General features: G+C 36.3%; 1 protein-coding gene across 1 annotated transcript; it reads right to left on the reverse strand.

The window, feature by feature from the left end:
• Positions 1 to 11,537: 11,537 nt before the first annotated feature.
• LOC110619653 (putative GPI-anchor transamidase) lies at positions 11,538 to 17,540 on the reverse strand. The gene is made up of 10 exons (XM_021763179.2): positions 17,262 to 17,540; positions 17,055 to 17,096; positions 16,812 to 16,956; positions 15,560 to 15,789; positions 14,943 to 15,000; positions 14,561 to 14,638; positions 14,322 to 14,410; positions 12,465 to 12,546; positions 12,026 to 12,202; positions 11,538 to 11,932 (listed from the first exon to the last, which is right to left on the reverse strand). The coding sequence occupies exons 1-10, from the start codon at positions 17,426 to 17,428 to the stop codon at positions 11,777 to 11,779; spliced, it is 1,224 nt and encodes a 407-aa protein (XP_021618871.1). The 5' UTR covers positions 17,429 to 17,540; the 3' UTR covers positions 11,538 to 11,776.
• Between the last annotated feature and the right edge of the window lie 537 nt (positions 17,541 to 18,077).

An 18,077-nucleotide genomic window follows, 5' to 3' on the forward strand; every position in this document is an offset into this window, starting at 1 on the left:
AATGTAGAACTCCATTGTGCTGGACAGAACTCAGTGAGGCTAAATTGATAGGTCCAGACTTGGTGAGGGAAACAGAAGAGAAAGTTAGAACTATCAAGGAAAGGTTGAAAGCAGCTTCAGATAGACAGAAGTCTTATGCAGATTTGAAAAGAAAAGATATAGTATATGAAGTTGGAGATAAAGTGTTTCTTAAAGTCTGTCCATGGAAAAGGGTGCTTAGATTTGGCAAAAAGGGAAAGTTAAGTCCTAGGTTTATCGGTCCATATGAGATAATTGAACGTGTGGGTCCGGTAGTGTAATACCCGGCTCGTTCAGGCATCGGAATTCCTACCGTCCGGTGGAATCTCGGATGTCGGATTCATTTTGAGGGGTATTGCAAGGGTAAACTGAAGTTTTCTACAAGGTTTTCTAAAGATTTTCTAACATGTTTTTACGTGTTTTAGAGGTTTGAAAGGAAAGGAAATGAGTTTGGAAGAGAAAAGGTCAAGGAGGGGAAAACAGAGGTTCGGCCGCCGAAGGTATGTTCGGCCGCTGAAGGTGGTAGAGTTTGTGCCCCTGAAAGCTAGGTTCGGCCGCCGAAGTTGGCTGAGTTGCGGGTGCAAGTTTGGCTGCCGAAGATGGTTGACCAAGCCACCTATAAAGCCCCTTAGGTCGGTTCAAGAGGTAAGTTTTCTTCCTCTTCCCACCCAAGGTGAGCTCATGTCCTCCTTGAGATGATTTCATGGTTTTTGCAAGTTCTTGCATGGTTTTTAATGAGTTTTATCCTTGTTTTGAAGAGTTGTGAGCTTTGAGCAAGGTTTTGGAGTTGGAAGCTCTTGAAGCTTGGTTTCTCCATGTTTTGAAGTTAGGATCACACCAACTCTAGTTCTTGAAGAGGTACGTGTTGATCCTTATGTTTTATGGTGTTTTAAGCAAGGTTTATGGAGGGATAAAGGGTAGGTTTGCATGGTTTGCATGGTTTGCATGAGTTGTGCATGAAGGGGTCTATGCACCCTTTATGCCTTTGTTTGCTATATGTGGGTATGTGATGTTGTGTGTGGGAGTTTAAGGTTGTTTTAAGCTCCTATATGTGGTTTTAAGGTTAAGCCTAGTGGTTTTACAGAAAAGGTTTTAAAAGCTAGTGTTCTAGTTGGATCATGTATGGGATTGAGCAGGTACACAGAGTTCAGTTTAGGCTTGCTACGGGTCCCGGCGGCCTTAAGCCGATCTGGATCCTAGCGCCGAGCAGTTTGGAGCCGTTACAGAGGGGTATCGGTTTCCGGGCTGTTACAGATGGTATCAGAGCATAGGGCCTCTTGAGTACGGTGTAATGAGCAAAGATGCTCGAGGTATGTGATGTTGTGTGTGGGAGTTTAAGGTTGTTTTAAGCTCCTATATGTGGTTTTAAGGTTAAGCCTGGTGGTTTTACAGAAAAGGTTTTAAAAGCTAGTGTTCTAGTTGGATCATGTATGGGATTGAGCAGGTACACAGAGTTCAGTTTAGGCTTGCTACGGGTCCCGGCGGCCTTAAGCCGATCTGGATCCTAGCGCCGAGCAGTTTGGAGCCGTTACAGAGGGGTATCGGTTTCCGGGCTGTTACAGGTAGCCTACAGGTTAGCATTACCTCCAGAATTAGATAAGATACATAATGTCTTCCATGTATCCATGCTGAGAAGATACAGATCTGATCCTTCTCATGTCATTTCTTCTGAGACAATTGATATTCAACCTGATTTGACTTATGAGGAGGAACCAGTGAAGATATTAGCACGAGAAATAAAGGAGTTGAGGAATAAGAAGATTCCATTAGTGAAGGTTCTTTGGAGAAACCACAAAACAGAGGAAGCTACATGGGAAAGTGAGGAATTAATGAGGCAACAACACCCCCAGCTATTCATGATAGGTAAATTTCGAGGACGAAATTCTTTTTAAAAGGAGGGGAGAATTGTCACATTCCAAAACCTACAGATAGAAATAAAGCAACCATTAGCTTTAAATTGTACAATTCCAAAGTTAGAGTAATTAGCTTCAGGGGAGGTGCTAGCTTAACCTCGAGCTAATTAGAGGAGGTGCTAGCTTATCCAGAGCCATTTGACACACAATTGGTTTATAGATAGAGCACTAAAAGTTGTGTTTAGAGGTCCAACTTGCATTTCATATAGAGTTATACATGCAAAGATAGAGTTAAAATAAGATTGACCACTAATAGTATTTTAATATCTTTAAGCTGTAATAATTGAATCATAGAAAGCTCAAATGAGAAAATAGACATATCTTAAAATAAAGCATCTAATGTAATAAGCAGGTCGGAATCAAGTTAATATTGGGAGGTGCTTAAGGGTTTCCCGACGTGCTAGCTTGAGGTGCTTACTAAAACCGACGTGCTTACTTAAATGAAATGAGTTTCTAAAGGTTAAAAATGTAAGTTTAGTAGGTCAATCTATAAATATTGAAAGTTTAAAAACTCAATTGAAACTTGTGGAAAAGTTTAGTAGGTTAAAGTATGAATATGGAAAGTTTAAAAGTGAAATTCCAAGTTTAGCCTCTACCTTTTTCTACATTTACACCTAACCCACCATATGACACCTAGCCATACATGACTAAGCATGAAAGGAGATTTGTCCTTCATTTGGTCCATCATTGCCGTGGCTACACCAAAAGGAAAGAGAAAAAGCTTTTGTTTTCTTATCTTTCATCTCCACCATATTTCTTCATAAAGACCAAGCCTTCATCCATGTAAAATATGTTCCTAAGTGTAATAACCAGCAAGGAAACCATAGAGCAGGAGGGAAGAAGGAGAGAGGTTTAGGTGCTTAAGTGGTAAGTGATAGGAATTGAAACCTAGGCTAGGTAAACATATACTATCATGTTTTCAATTAATTCTATGTTGTTAAATGAATTAAAGCTCCTGTTTCTCTTATTCTTTGTAAAGAACAAGCTCAAAAGGAGGAAGGTACATCAAAGGGGAAAGGCAAGGAAAGAGAGTAACTAAGGTGTACCTAAAGCCTTTGAAAAGAATTGTGCAAAAGGTTTGGTGATTGTATGAACTTCTATTTTTCCTTTGATTTTCTCATGAATATGTAACATTAGGGATTGGTTTTGTTTTCTAGAAATGCTCTTTTGATTGTATGGATATGTAATATGAATGTTGAAATGATGATTGGAAGGCTTAAAGTACATAGATACAACATGGAAGCCAAAAACATGAAACTGGCAGAATAGGTTCCAACAGGACAGTCTGTGTTGGAAACCACATAACTTATTGTGTAGTCATTGAAATTAAGTCTAACATATATCAAATGAAATCTAAGACAGAAAGCTAAAACTTTCATGAAGTAACCAAATTCTGAATCTATAGCAAATTATATGAAAATTGCTAGTGAATAATGATCTTACTGTTATAAAATTTCATGACTTGATTTGTCCACTTTTCACCCACTGACACATAAAATTTTTATGTGCTTTTTATAACATGATTTCATTATATCTATCATGAGTATTCCTATTATACTTGAATGCATATATATATTTTGTTATTCACCCACTGGGCATAAGCTCAGCGCATTGGACTTTCCATGCGCAGGTATTAGATAGAGGAAGCAACAGTTAGGAGGTCTGGTTCTGCATCAGCACAGAGACAACATCATAACCAGTCATTCACAAGATTTGTACAGAGGTTGTTTATGTTTGGCATGTACATTAGTAGTCTATCAAGAGTCTGTAAATGAACGTTGAAAATAGTACAAATGTATACAAATGTGTTTACTATTTCAAGTTATTATGTTCTATTTATGGATTTGATAATGTGAAATGAGCAAATAATGAGATTTTATGACTATTGTCTATAGGGATAATTGCTAATAATCAGGGGAGACTCTTGCAGTTTCTCCATTTAAAATTGTTTGTGAATTAACATGTATTTAAACAAACTAAAGAACAAGTTATAATGTAAAAGCTAACTTAACTCCACATATGTAATTGCATATAGTATAGTATGTGGCATCCTTTACTAAGCTATTTTATAGACGGGTAAGGGGTGTTACACTCACTTCTGTCAGTTTTCGCTTATCCTCCTTCTTCCTTTTGTCGTAGGATGAGTGAATTATTTGCTTTCACAACGTTGTTGCTCCCAACGGTATTTGATGCAACTCTTGCCCAACGTTACTATATATTCCTCTGGGTTGTCCTATTAAAATGTTTACTTACCTCAAAGAGAATGAACATGTGCTCAACAATCATAGTTGGTTGGCACTTCTCAAACATTATCCCATACTCTGGTACTTGTTGTTTTCTTTTCATCCCCTCTGGACTCCCATCTATTCCTCTTTTCCGACTCATTTTCATCCTCGCAAAACTTAGTCTTGGTTTCTTTTTCCTTTTTTTTTTAGGGTACGGCCTTCCTATTTGGTGCTCTTTTTATACTCTTGTAAAGGATATGTTTTTGAGAGACGAGGCAACTACCACCTTTGATCTATCACCATCTTATCCATACCAGTGTTTCATATGAGTTTCCCAAGAACTTTTCTTCTGCACTAACAACGCCGCACCACATAGCAAGAGTTGTAGGAGCACTAGCTTACTCCCTGGTTACGCACCAGGATGAAGTAATTTATAAAAGAATATCATAACAGTTGATAACCATAGTACTCATTTCTCACAATTGTGTAAACAGTGTATGAATCTTGTATTCGTGCCCGCTTTGTAGCATCAACTCCGCTATACTTGACACTGGGCAACAATATGTTGTTTTATACTAGCTTTGATTCTCATTTCTTCTCTTAGAGTCCTCAAGAAGACTTTGAAGATCTTCTCCTCCATCACATGTCCCTTATTTGACACAACACTCACAGAATATTTCCATCATGCTTGATCCCTTCACGCAAATAATACTACCTTAGGCGGGGAGGAACAAGAAAGTACGAACAACTTAGAGTTGACAACTCTATGATTTATACCTAATGTTCCCTCCCCCTTTACTCACCATGTCCCTCAAGACCTTCGACACATTTCCGCACCAGCAACTTGTAAAATCATATGGCTTTCTTCATAGAGAACACTTCATACTGCTTAGTTATGCCACTTCCATGTGCTCTTGTTTACCACCTTTCAGACTGCTCCCCCACTTATTGCTTTGGCCCATCTTCTTAGGCGGCTATCAATCAGATATCAGAGTTGAATATTCCTTCAATTCCTTGGTAATAGAACCAACTCAATATTGGTCACCCTTTACTCTACACCATAATCCTCCAGGTTCCGACCTTCTTCAGGAAGGTTTTAAGCTCAGTCATATCTCTTGAATTGTTGTCACAATCCGCTTACTCTATTAAAAATCAAGTGCCATGTCCTCTTGTGTCATCCATAGATGCTGAAAAGTTCCTTAATGTACTTTCCTTATGAACACCTTGTTGGAGTTTACCAACTCTCTTGAATAACAAATGTTACATTCTTGTAGTAAAACTGGAGCTTATCATTTCATTTCATATCCCCCTTTTCTCATGTATAGAGTGAACACTCTCTATTCATGGGACTTTACCCTTTCATTTTTAGAATAGATTTAGCTTTATAGCTTGATCCCATAAACGCTGTTCTTTATATGTCTGCACAGTCACCATTCCCAATAATATTAATGCATAAGTTCATATTGAAGAGAAGATTATTTACCTCCATTCCACAACAAGGATTGAAGTTCTGGGATTCCACCCGTGCCTACTTCATAGGCATTAGCTCGTGATTTACGCCATTGATAATTGTTCCTCTGGTTCACTTCTGAAGTATTGCTCATAGTCTTTCCTATGTCATATTTAATATTATTGCACCATTCCTGCAAGTAAAACAAAATACATGAGAGGCTTTTACCTCAATTTTGTCTCAAGAGGCCTCTTGCCTCAATTCTATCTCCGGAGGCCTCTTGCCTCAATTTTGTCTCAGGAGGCCTCTTGACTCAATTCTGTCTCGTGAGGCCTCTTGCCTCAATTTTGAGTGAAATGGTCTCGGGATTCTCGGATGGCTTCAAGCTCTATTGGCTCATCCTCCCCCTTATCACTATACCCTGAGGTCATTACTCTCTCTCCAAGGGCCACTAAAAGGAAGTATGTAGCACCTAGTCATTACCCTCTCTCCAGAAGACATTTCCAATGGAGTGTGCAGTACTAGGTCATTACCTCTCTCCCAATGGTGTCCCTAGTGGAGCGTGCAGCACCTCTAGTTAATATGGCCAATCTAGCCCGAAGGCTCATGCTTTTGTCTTCTTCGCCTCATAATGTGCTACTACTCCTCGTAGCTTCATAATTGGGAGGTCACTGCCTCCCCCTTTCACCACTTTACGCTCAAGATCACCCCACCAGGTGTCATTCGTATGAAAGAGGTTTTTGGAAGGCCTCAATCTCCCGCCAATTTGGCTATCATAGCCAACAACGTTCATTTTTATTATTTTTTTTCCACTCTAGTGCCTCAAGGCACTTCTAACCAGAATTATCTCCAATGCCTTTCCCTCTTAGGTGGCATAGACAACCAACCAGGCAGCGCGATTCTCACCTTTCTCTCAATGGCCTTCGTGTGTGTGCCAAACTTCGTCATTCCTTTATCTTGCTCGCAGATCTTTCTTGCTCTGATACCAATTGTCACGGTTTTAGATTTTAGCAATCACCAGGAACCGTGCGGCACTTGACTTGAACACCTTCAAGCCAAGTCAGCCTTAAGAGTCACCCAATTATTTTGTGAACATAAATACCCTGATTAGTCAAGGTTATATAAGCGAACTACGAAGCCAATAGGCAGCATTCCATTAAAAGCCTCACAGTAGGCCCAAAAGATAAGAACTGAACATGAGAATTTATGAACAGGCTACTTATTTTATTACAGGGGCAAACTAGTAATTATACATTATAACGACCCGAAAATCGGACCGCTACCGGCGCTAGGATCCGGGTCGGCTTAAGGCCGCCAAAACCCGTAGCAAGCCTGACTTGCAACCTGAAAACCTGTTTAATCCCATACATGATCAACAACATACATAAAAATTTAAAACTTTTCTTTCATACATCCAACTCAATCTGAACATGCACTGCCATAATCATAATCATGACCCCTCTTTGGGATCTCATCAATGCCCCAATGGGCGATACATCATAAGATGAGTTGGCTTTCATGAACATTATAAAACATTTTTGATCATGTAATAAAAGGGATACCTCATACACAATGTCAAGCACAATATCTAATCTTCAATATCATTACATGACTGAAACTGTACTTTTATATAACATTAATACATTCATCATGTCCACACTAACTATTACATACTCAAGACTTCATTACTCTTATAAACCTTCTGGTCTACCCTGAACCTGCAAACCTGGGGAAAATTGGGAGAGGGGTGAGCTACTAGAGCCCAGTGAGCAGAATGATAAAACATTTAAAACATATGATAACATGGAATGCATCACATCACAGCTAATCACATCAAGGATGAACTTGTCACCAATAGCCCTCTACATGGTCCAACTGTGCCAGAACGTAGAATGGGTCCTGGTCTTTCCCTTACATATCATAACATAACAGTGTCCAACTGTGCCAGAACGTAGAATGGGTCCTGGTCTTTCCCTTACATAGTGCCAGCGAACGTAGAATGGGTCCCACTGGTCTTACATTCCGTACCGTACATATCACATCGTCATATCATAGATCGAGGGCTATGGATCATCCAACATTCATCCACATCAACAATAAAATGTGCAATGCAACATATTCATGAATTCTAATGCAAACAACCTAATTCATCACATGGCATTCATGGTGCATGAACATGCTCAAACCTTGCAATTTATTTACTTTAAAACGTAACGGTTTATTCCACTCACCTCTGGATAGCTCTGACCAGACACTGGGGCAACAGACTCACTGTGGGGGTCCTCGGTTCCTCGGGTCCGAACCTACACAGGTGGACTCAAATGAGGGACCAAACATACATGAACATAACTCTAAACTATTCCCCAAAAACCCCCTAAAACATCATGGAATAATCATAGAAAAACATGCAAGAAAGGGCTGGACAGGGCACTTTCGGCGGCAGGTTCGGCGGCCGAAAGTCCCTCCAGAGCCGAAAGTCAGGCAGGTTCGGCGGCACCTTCGGCGGCCGAAACTCCCAGACAGAGGCGAAACTCATGCATGTTCGGCGGCACTTTCGGCGGCCGAAAGTCCTAGACAGAGACGAAAGTCTCCTTTCGGGGGCAAGCTTCGGCAGCCGAAGGCTGCCTCCACAAGCATGTTCGGCGGCCGAAAGTTCCTTCGGCTGCCGAACCTGGTTTCTCCCAGAATGGCAGAAACTCAGCTCCCCTATGCATTTATGCCTTCTATCTCATCCAAACATGCATAAACCTATTCTACAACACTCATACACAAGCATACCAGTTCCTAGGGGCATCAAACCATCAAAAACCCCAACTACAACACACAAGCAACTTACATTGTTCAAAATCACATCAAAAACCCATAAGCTCAACATAAGCTACACATGCATTTTCTACCCCATGAACTTGCATAAAACTTGTTTAAAACATAATGTAAGCTTGAGATCGACCCTTACCTCTTGAAGATCGAGGGTGGAGGCAATCTAACTCGGAGTTGGAAGAGATTTGAGTTCTTGAACCTCAAAGCTCCAAAACTTGTTCAAAACTCGGAAATCTTCAAAACAAGATGAAAACTAGTGAAAAACTTGAAAGATCTGAAGGAAAAGACTCAAGATCGGTGAGGGGTGGCGGAGAACTCACCTTGGCCGGAAATGGGGAAAAAGCTCGCCCGTTTTCGGCTAAGGGACCCTTTTATAGTGGCTGGCCAGGCCACGTTCGGGGGCCGAACGTGCCTCCGCATGCATGCCATGTTCGGCGGCCGAACTTGAGGTTCGGTGGCCGAACCTGGACTTTCCTCACTTATGCTTTCGGGGGCCTAAAGGCGCTCCCGAAGGCATGCATGTTCGGCGGCCGAACCTGAGTTTTCCTCCAAGGTTGTTTCTATGCAAAAACTCATTTCCATTTTACTTAAAACCATGAAGTACCTTAAAACATTTCATGAAAACATGTTTCTACCCTACTAGAGGCTTCCGACATCCGAGATTCCACCGGACGGTAGGAATTCCGATACCGGAGTCTAGCCGGGTATTACATACATTATCATCGATGCAATCGTTACAATAATTCTCACCTCCCTTGTAGACAGGGGGGACGGTCTACAAGGAGTGAAGGCACAACTTGGATCTCCGTAGGCTTACGGTAGCCAACTGGGCCCAGCCCCAGCTGGTGGCCAACTAGTCACTCCCCCCTAAAGAGCCTTAGGATTTAGGAACAATTTGGCTTGTGGCAGGAGGAGACATCAACATGTCTCATATGACACCCCCCTAAAATAAATACATGAAAAGGAATTACAACAAATTGTCTCGGCTATTATCTTCCTACTAATTTATACTATTTTATCATAATATTGCTTTGTAGGAATTCCAATATTAAAAAATTACAGTTTTGATCCCTGAAAACTCTATGACCCAAACACTCAGTCTTCCCTCAACGTGGGTAGAGGTTGTTATTCTTCTTCTTTTTCTGCTTTGTTTTTGTTCAGGATCGGTGATGACATGTGAGGGAAACTCTATGTACGTGGTTTGAGGGTGTTTGAATCTGGCTTCTAAGAAGATTTACTGTGGCTTGATGTCGGTATTGTGGGAGCACACCCCGCGCTCGGTGATTCTGCTTTATCGGCCAGTAGATACCAACTATACTCTACCGCGTCTCTTCCTGTGAATTGAAGCGTGAGTGCTATTTTTTAGGCCAATTGTGTTTGCATGTTATTGTTTTTTTTTTTTTTTTCTTCTCTGCTAGTCTATTGTCTTTGTAGGGTTCCATCGATTGGCATGTGTAGTCCTTGATTCTGTGATAGGTGGGATGCACCTTTGTTGGCAGCGGATGGTAGGTGTTGACCAGGCAGTGCTCAAACAGTTTTGATAGTATCTATTTATTTTCTATTTTCTGAATTAATTTAGTTTAATTTGATTTGATTTTATTCAATTTAATTTAATTTTTTTTATTTGTTCTGATTTAATCTATTTAAGTCTTGAAATATTCCCTATAGTTTCTGTAGAGCGGTATGAAATGCAAAATATCTTGCACTGGTCAAAGAAGTTTACAGAATTAATATATTTTAATAGTCTTTTTTATTATTTTTCATTGGTAAAAAAAAAGTTTATAGAATTAATATATTTTAATAGTTTTTTTATTATTTAGAAAAAAAATTATTTTAAACAATATATTATTAATTTAGAAAATATTATTTAGTTGATGTTATTAAATGAAATTAACTATTTAATTTTTTATTTTTAGAAGTATATTAAATAATTTTTATCTTTTCAAACAGTTAATTATTTAGTCTCAACAATTAATTATTTAGCCTATTAAGTAATTAATATTTTAAAATTATAGAAATTGAGTAATTATATTTTGAAATTATATATATTAATTAAAAATAATAATACTTTAATAATTTTATACGGTTTAAATAGATAAAATGACTAAATAGTTAATAATTTAGATATCATTTATTTCATAGAAAGTAGTTTTTAAGAGAATATTTTTCTATATTTCTGATGTTTTAAACACTCTAAAAAATTAATTAATAGAAATTATTTATTGGTTAATATTTTATTTTAAAATTAAAAAATTAAAAATAAAAATATATTATTTTATTTAAAAATATTTTCTAACTACAAATTATTTTCAAAAATAAATATAGATTTAAAAAGATAAAAATTATTTAATGTGTTTTTTTAAAAAATAGAAATATTAAATCTTAAATAGTACTTTTTTTTTGTTAACTATCATATTAGTTTATATATGATAATGTAATGAATTAATTTTCTTTATTAAGGGTTGTAAAATATATAAAAACATGTTGAATAATATGATATTTTATTTTTAAGAAAATCAACTAATCTGAAAGTTAACCACAGAATCACTTTTTTCAGTAAATAAAAATTCAATCCAAACCGACTCACCAGCAAAGTTTAGTTGTCGGGTTGGATTGATTGCAATCAATATTTTATGCAAACCGATATTAATTTGAATTGGATTGGTTTGAAAACAAATTTCATTCAATTAAAAAAAAAAATTATAACACGATATCCGAAATTTTAATTCAACTTAAATTTGTTTTTTTTTTTTTTAAATGGTTCAGTTCAATAGTTAAAAGTATATTCATATTCAAATCCCATTCTTATGCCTACTTAAAAAAAAAATTAATTAATTAATTAATTTCCAAGGAATAATGCAATATGACCTTCAATTCATTCCCTTTTACGAATTGATAAACAAATTAATTCGTTTGGATTTTGTGTTTTTGCTTAAAGTATTAGAAAAATAAAATTGATATATTTTAACCATATAAATATTAAAATATGCTGCAGTTATACAAATTGATTGGATCTAAAATAATGCTTTTTCTTTTTTTTTTTTTTCCCAAAACAAATGATTTCCAGAAGAGCCTAGTCCACGCTGCAAAAATGGGGATAACACGAAAAAGTTCAGAATCAGAAGTGCCCTTCTCCAATATTAGGTCAATTCCATACTACACTGTCCTCACCCAAGACACTGAAGCCTAGGAATCATAATGCTACAACAATGGAAAATATTAATCAAATTGATACAGCAGGAGATCCAGCCTGGTAAATAATAAGACTGATAAGATTTGGCTGGCAACAGCACTGCCGCCTGATGCTGAGAATTGAGATGATTCAAACACAAGATGCTCAAAATGATGCTTCAATTCTTCATGATAAGTGTTGACAACCACACAGAAAGTATCAAAATTGGAAGCATAACTATCAAACAATAATTCACCAAGGAATCAACATCTTCAATTCTTTCCACCTTGCTGTTAATTGTACTCCACATTTGTGTAAAAGAGCAAACATGAACCTGAAGCATGCATTTTCGGACATTTTAGAAACAATCATGCACAAAACAATCTACATTGATTATCGTTAACAGGGTTACAAGAGAATTAATTACCTGTGTCTTACTATCACTAATTTGATCCTCCTTATTTGAAGGTATCAAGGTCCTCTCGCCATGGTGAACTAATTTCTCCATAGGTCCTTTGTCGGTGTCTTTTCTTTGATGGATTCGATAAGCAGAATCGGTATGTATGGTTTCCATGACTGAACCAAAGAAGTTTGTCACTGGGACCTAAAATAGAGAGGATTCAAAAATTAGCAAGAACTTGATGCTAATCCTATACTATAATTCAGCTAAAGCAACAAACTTTAAGCTGGTTTTATAAAACACGTGAAGAAAACAGATTTCTGGATTTAGTTTAGCAAAGGAGAAGGCAAACACTTGCATATAAAACCAAATGCCACACTGAAAAATATAGTCCTCCAAAGTAGCAATACATAATGCACATGAATTGTAGATTAGCAAAATAATTCATGGAAAGCTAGTTCAATACCTGCTCCAAACGTCGTTGGTATAGATCTGTTCGGTAATATGCAGTCGACATCAGTGTATTTGGATTATATGAAGTGAAAAGACTGCGAAATAAATAACTAGAGGTTTTAGCCATCATCAATGTAAATATGGTTCGGGAATAACAATAATAACAATATGATAAAATATAGGCCAATTGCTCTTAAAAAGCCAAACATTTGTATGGTTTGACAATTTAGTCCTAACATTTCAATTTTGGTAATTTAATCCAAAATTGAAATTTCTGTAAATATTTTATCGTAATTTGAAATCCTAATTGGGGGAAGTGTCCAAGCTGACTTGGCATGACATGTGGCAATTTCAAATATTAAATATGGGTCTCATATCGACTCATAGGCAACCATAGTTACTTATTAACCATAGTATATATTGGTAATTTCAATATTCCCTTAATAAGAAACCCTAAATTGAAATATCCTACCTCCTCAATCATAATTCTTTTACCTTTCCTATCCACCACAGATGCCTCTCCGCTGTCTTCCTCATCCTCATAGTCTCCATCATCATCTTCTTCTTCTTGTTCCTCTTCTCTTTTACCTTTGAGGCTCCATTTTGACTCCTACTTCACTAAGGTTGGCTCGTTCGTCTCTTCATCAACCTCGATTTTAACTTTCCCGCCTGTCTCCGCTATCAAATTCGCTGCCAATTTCATTGCGTAGTCCATTGGTGTCTGAAGAGTTGCAAAACTCACCGCTTTTTCCTTATTAAATTTCATGATTTTGTTATGATTTTGATATAAATAATTAATTTTTACTTGGAATTTGATTTTGGATAGATTTTTGAGCAGAAGTTAAGAAAAGAGACGAAAAGAGACTGAATTGAAAGATTTTCGGACTGGGAGGTTACAGTTTTGGGCAAGCCTGTAGGCAATGTACAGCTCCAGATTTCAAAAATTGCCACCTCAGCCCCATTTTTTCTGGCTGTACAAGGATAAAATCAGTTTCAAATTAGAGCAACACAATTAGATTAAGATAGGGATAAGATAGTAGTCTTCCTTTCACTCCTATCCAAACAACAAGCGGTCTCGGAATCATTTAGTTGGATTTATGGGACCACAGTTTGGAGGAACAGCCCGCAATGGAGAGGGAGGAATCTGGAAAGGACTTGAGAGCAAAGATACATGCGAAGCTCAGTAAAGAGAACTTGTTGCATTGGGCTGAACCAGGCGCATCCCGATCTTAGGTGGGTGTCTAAGATGGTGAAGTGAAGCTGAGGCAAAGTCCAACTCTGCTTAGAATTTGACTCTTTTTGTTGTTTTCTAATGGAAAAATAATTTTTTCAGCCTTTGATTCTTCTCTCTCACTGTGTGAATATAAAGTTGAAGAATTTAGAACTTTGGTAATTGTCCTGAAAATAGTAGATGGAGAGATGACAAAGTATCTTAACTTAACTAGAGAATGCTACTTAACCACACATCTCTAACCAAGGTTGCTTATGTATTATAATAGGACCACTTGTAACAATAAAAAATGTCACCTACAACGCCACATCAACAATAACACACACCTCCCAGTTGGGATTTCAATTTAGGATAAAATCTTTGCAAAAGTTTCAATTTTGGATTAAATTGCCAAAATTGAAACTTAGAATTAAATCACTAAACCACGCAGATGTTTGGCTTTTTAAGGTCAATTGGCCTAAAATATAATGCTGCTGAGATTTTTTTGCCCCACCAAATAATATCACCCCTAGATGTTCATAAATATATATCTAGATATCCTTATTTAAGCATAAAGGTCATTGTGGCATCATATCCACAAAACAAATATGAATATGCTCTTAACTATTTAATTTACTAGTAATAAGTCATTTAAAATACCTGCTTAGTGAGGCATTGTCATACATATTTAGCCTCTCAAAGAATGCAAGGGTATAGAACGTAAAACGATCCACAACAGAAACACCAACCTGCATAATATAACAAGCGAACATGTTAGAAAATGGAACCTTAAAAGTTGGAAGCAACACAAAATGGAATAACATGACACGAAATGCTTAGCATCCGAGGTCAGATACACCAAATTAAAAAGATAAAAAATGAGAACTGTCGGCACTTACATCAGAATCCAGATGATGTGAGTATGAGTTCTCGCCTTTCATGCTACTTCCAATAGCCAAAACACCAGGTGAATGAAGCTGAAAAGCAACATTTACTTGTGTCAGAATGAAAATCTATCTACTTATGAAGCATATATTTGTCTCCATCCATGAGTGGTGGACATGAGATTGCTCAATCAGAAAACATATTTTTTCCTAATAAATTTTTTTAAGTTCTTTTTCAATAAATTACTATATCAGACTCTAGTAGTCTAAAATAATTAAGTTAACAGACCTTATATCTAAGAATATGCATAAAATTATCTTAATAGTACAAGAAAAAAGGGGTTCAAGATGACATATATTTATAAAAAGAGCATCCTATCTGAAGCATATTAGATACCTGATTGAATAGAGTGGCAGCTTGGCAAGTATCCACCATTATCAGCAATTCCTTGAACCTAGAATTATCACATTAACCATGACTGTGAGCTTATGGTCCCACAGTGATAAACAATGTTATTGATATGAAAAAAAAAATTTACTTAAGACTCCAAATTTTATTCTAGACAATTTCCAATTTTTCATAGAAAAGGTCCTATCAAATTGTATTAAGACTTATGACAGTTTATCCACAAGCAGATGAATGCAGCCATAGCAAGTTCAGGTAAAATGTCAGAACTAGAAATAATTGTGGTATCAAAAAGCTATTTCATTTCTCTTTCAAAGCATAAGTAAGAAGGATTCTTCATGTTTCATAACAAACCTACAGGTGGCCACAATATGGTCTGGGCCAATTTTGGTTCAGTAGTTTAGGGGAACCAAGGCCAGACCGCAAGGTCCCACAGTTCTGGTTCGGTCCAGTTTCGATCAGATATAACTGTCAATTATTTTTTATTTTTTTCTCTTTTAAAAGGAAAATCCCTGGATGTAGTAAGGAACTGGACCATGGCCAAGACTAGGCCTCTCTAATCGTCAAACTGTCACAGATAATAAACACAAGGTTATAAGTAATCTCACCTACGCTTTTCCTTCATTTGCTTCACAGCATCAGCCAAATCATGACTTTGGAGCTCTTCAGAGTCCTGAAATTTTAAGAATTCATCTCCTCCATGTCCTGTCATGTACAAGAGAATGTGACTTCCTTCATCGCTTAAAAGACGCTTTGATCTTGGAACAGCAGCCTCATGGCGCCCAGTCAAAACCCGCAAAAAGTTTTCAACTGTCACTTCATAACCTCGATAATCTACCTAAGTGATTCCAGCTTAAAAAAATCAGGGTCCCCCATGGAGAATAAATCTTCAAAAACCTTGCAACCATCCTTAAGTCAAACCAAGAATATGTTCATTATACCATAGACTCACATGTCATCAAAACTTTTATTATGCATAAATTACTTGTCATTTTACTGAAAGTCGTTTTGTCTCCTCAACATTTTCAACTTTCAAATTATAAAATAACTTAATCCTTGTGACGGAAGCATGATATTTACTCGCTTCCGCATCATAGGATTAAATTATTCCACAATTGAAGGGTGATATACACTTGCTTTTATGTTGCTGGGATTAAGTTATCACTTCTTGAAAATTGAAGGGGGTAAATAGGATGAATATACAATGAGGGGAGGTAAAATGACTTTTAGTGAAAAACTGAGAGGAGAAATTATGCATTCGGCCGATATTTTATTAAGAAATAAAACATGTAACAAGATAAGATGCTGCATTCTCATCCAGTCTTTACATATGATACGAATAAATTGAGAACAGAAAAATCTATAATGATACTGCCACTAACCTTCACTTACACAATACAATTAAAGCATAAAGAAGATTAAAAAGCATCATAATGCTTTGTGTGTCACCTTATATTCATGCACAATACAAGATATTAAATTAAAAAAAAAATTCTTCTGCATGTCAATCTGGTCGCTCAATCTACAAATTAATGATAACTGAAGGAGTAAGAACTACAAATGAGAACATTGTATGTAAGTTCTATTATTTACATCAAGATAAATCTTCTAAACTAATCAAATTCTTCAAACAAGTGAATTATTCCAACTAATAAAATTCTTTCCAACACTTCATTTGCACTTCAATCTAAGCCCACTGGACCTTTGATGCTAACAAATGATTGCTAATTAAACGAAGACCAAAATTTGGCTAGCAGATCAAAATTTAAAGTATAGAAACACTTATTTTCTCAAATATATAGTAAAATAGAAAGCACATGACTCAGGGAATATGGATTACATTGGAAATCCAAAACTAACCTCAACATTATCTCCATACAAGTTAAGTCTATGATTTTCATTGTTGAAGACTTGAGCAGGGTACTTGTTCCTAGCATTGCAAGCCATATCATCAGCCAACATGAGTATTATCCTCTCATCAGGTATTCCTAATCGCTTAACAGTCCTGCAAAACCAGAAAGTAAAGAACACATATGCACACAAGAAAAGAGAGTTTCTCAAAGAAACAGAAATCTAATTCCAAGAGAAAACTCAAATGGTTACCTATACAATGATAAAGTATTAGCCATGTGTCGATAATTAAACCTGAACAAAGAGAAAGGAACAAGAACCCATATCAATTAACAACTTCGTATAACTAGTAAAAATCCACCCAAAAAACCAATAATCTATACAAGAGAAAAATCCAAGCAAATTGATGAAATTAACAAATAAGGACAAGATTCTGAAAAATGGGTATGAATTAATTACCAGAAGCGAGAGGTGCAGACCAAGACAGCCCAGTTGTTAGTGTGCATGGTGGTGTCAGTCGAAGAGGAAAGGGAAGCGGAAGCGATTGAATTGCAGAGAAGGTTCGAACCCAGAAGCAGTAAAACCAACCAAATCACCATATTGTGACTATAGATCTTGAACCACATGATCTTTCGATTCAATTATACTTCTTTGGAAACAATTTGTCAAGAACTTTCTTTCTTTCTTTCTTTCTTTCTTTCTTTCTTTCTTTCGTTGCTTCAAGGAAGCGATCTATGTATGGTACAGCTATGGCCCCAGCTTAATTCAATTTTGGAAATGTGCAACTTTTTGTCCCTTTGAGACAACGATATGTCGTTTTTGACATGTATTGCAGAAAAACACAATGCAAGCATTTCACTGAATAAACGACAGCTCGCTTTTGTAGGGATGGGAAAATTATCCATTAATTTTATTTTGGTGATTTGTTATTCCTATTAATTTATTTTGGTTGAGTTAAATTTTAGCTTCAAACTTCGATTTTATCAAAGTTTAAACAACAGAGTAGGTAAGAAAAATAGTTTTAACCAAATTCACTGATTACATAAGTTATTTTTTTATTAATTATAGCTAAGATAATTATTAAAAATATTAAAAAAACTTTATATTAGACACATTAAATATTGAACAGTAAAGATAGACTTTTTTTAATTTATCAAAATTATAATTAAAAGAATTAAATTAGATCTGAAAAAATTAATAATAAATTATAATATACTTTTTAAAATTTTATATTATTAATAAAATATATAATTTTTTAATTTAAATTTTATATTG

This window comes from Manihot esculenta, chromosome 7 (assembly GCF_001659605.2).
Source record: "Manihot esculenta cultivar AM560-2 chromosome 7, M.esculenta_v8, whole genome shotgun sequence".
Lineage (NCBI taxonomy): Eukaryota > Viridiplantae > Streptophyta > Magnoliopsida > Malpighiales > Euphorbiaceae > Manihot > Manihot esculenta.

What these genes read in the sequence shown, in the direction of transcription:
- LOC110619653 (XM_021763179.2), bottom strand. Translation starts at nt 17,428, where the DNA reads ATGTGGTTCAAGATCTATAGTCACAATATGGTGATTTGGTTGGTTTTA. An exon ending in CAAATGAAGGAAAAGCGTAG is followed by an intron (nt 15,001 to 15,559) that starts GTGAGATTACTT and finishes TGATAATTCTAG; the next exon opens with GTTCAAGGAATTGCTGATAA. An exon ending in CACATCATCTGGATTCTGAT is followed by an intron (nt 14,411 to 14,560) that starts GTAAGTGCCGAC and finishes TATATTATGCAG; the next exon opens with GTTGGTGTTTCTGTTGTGGA.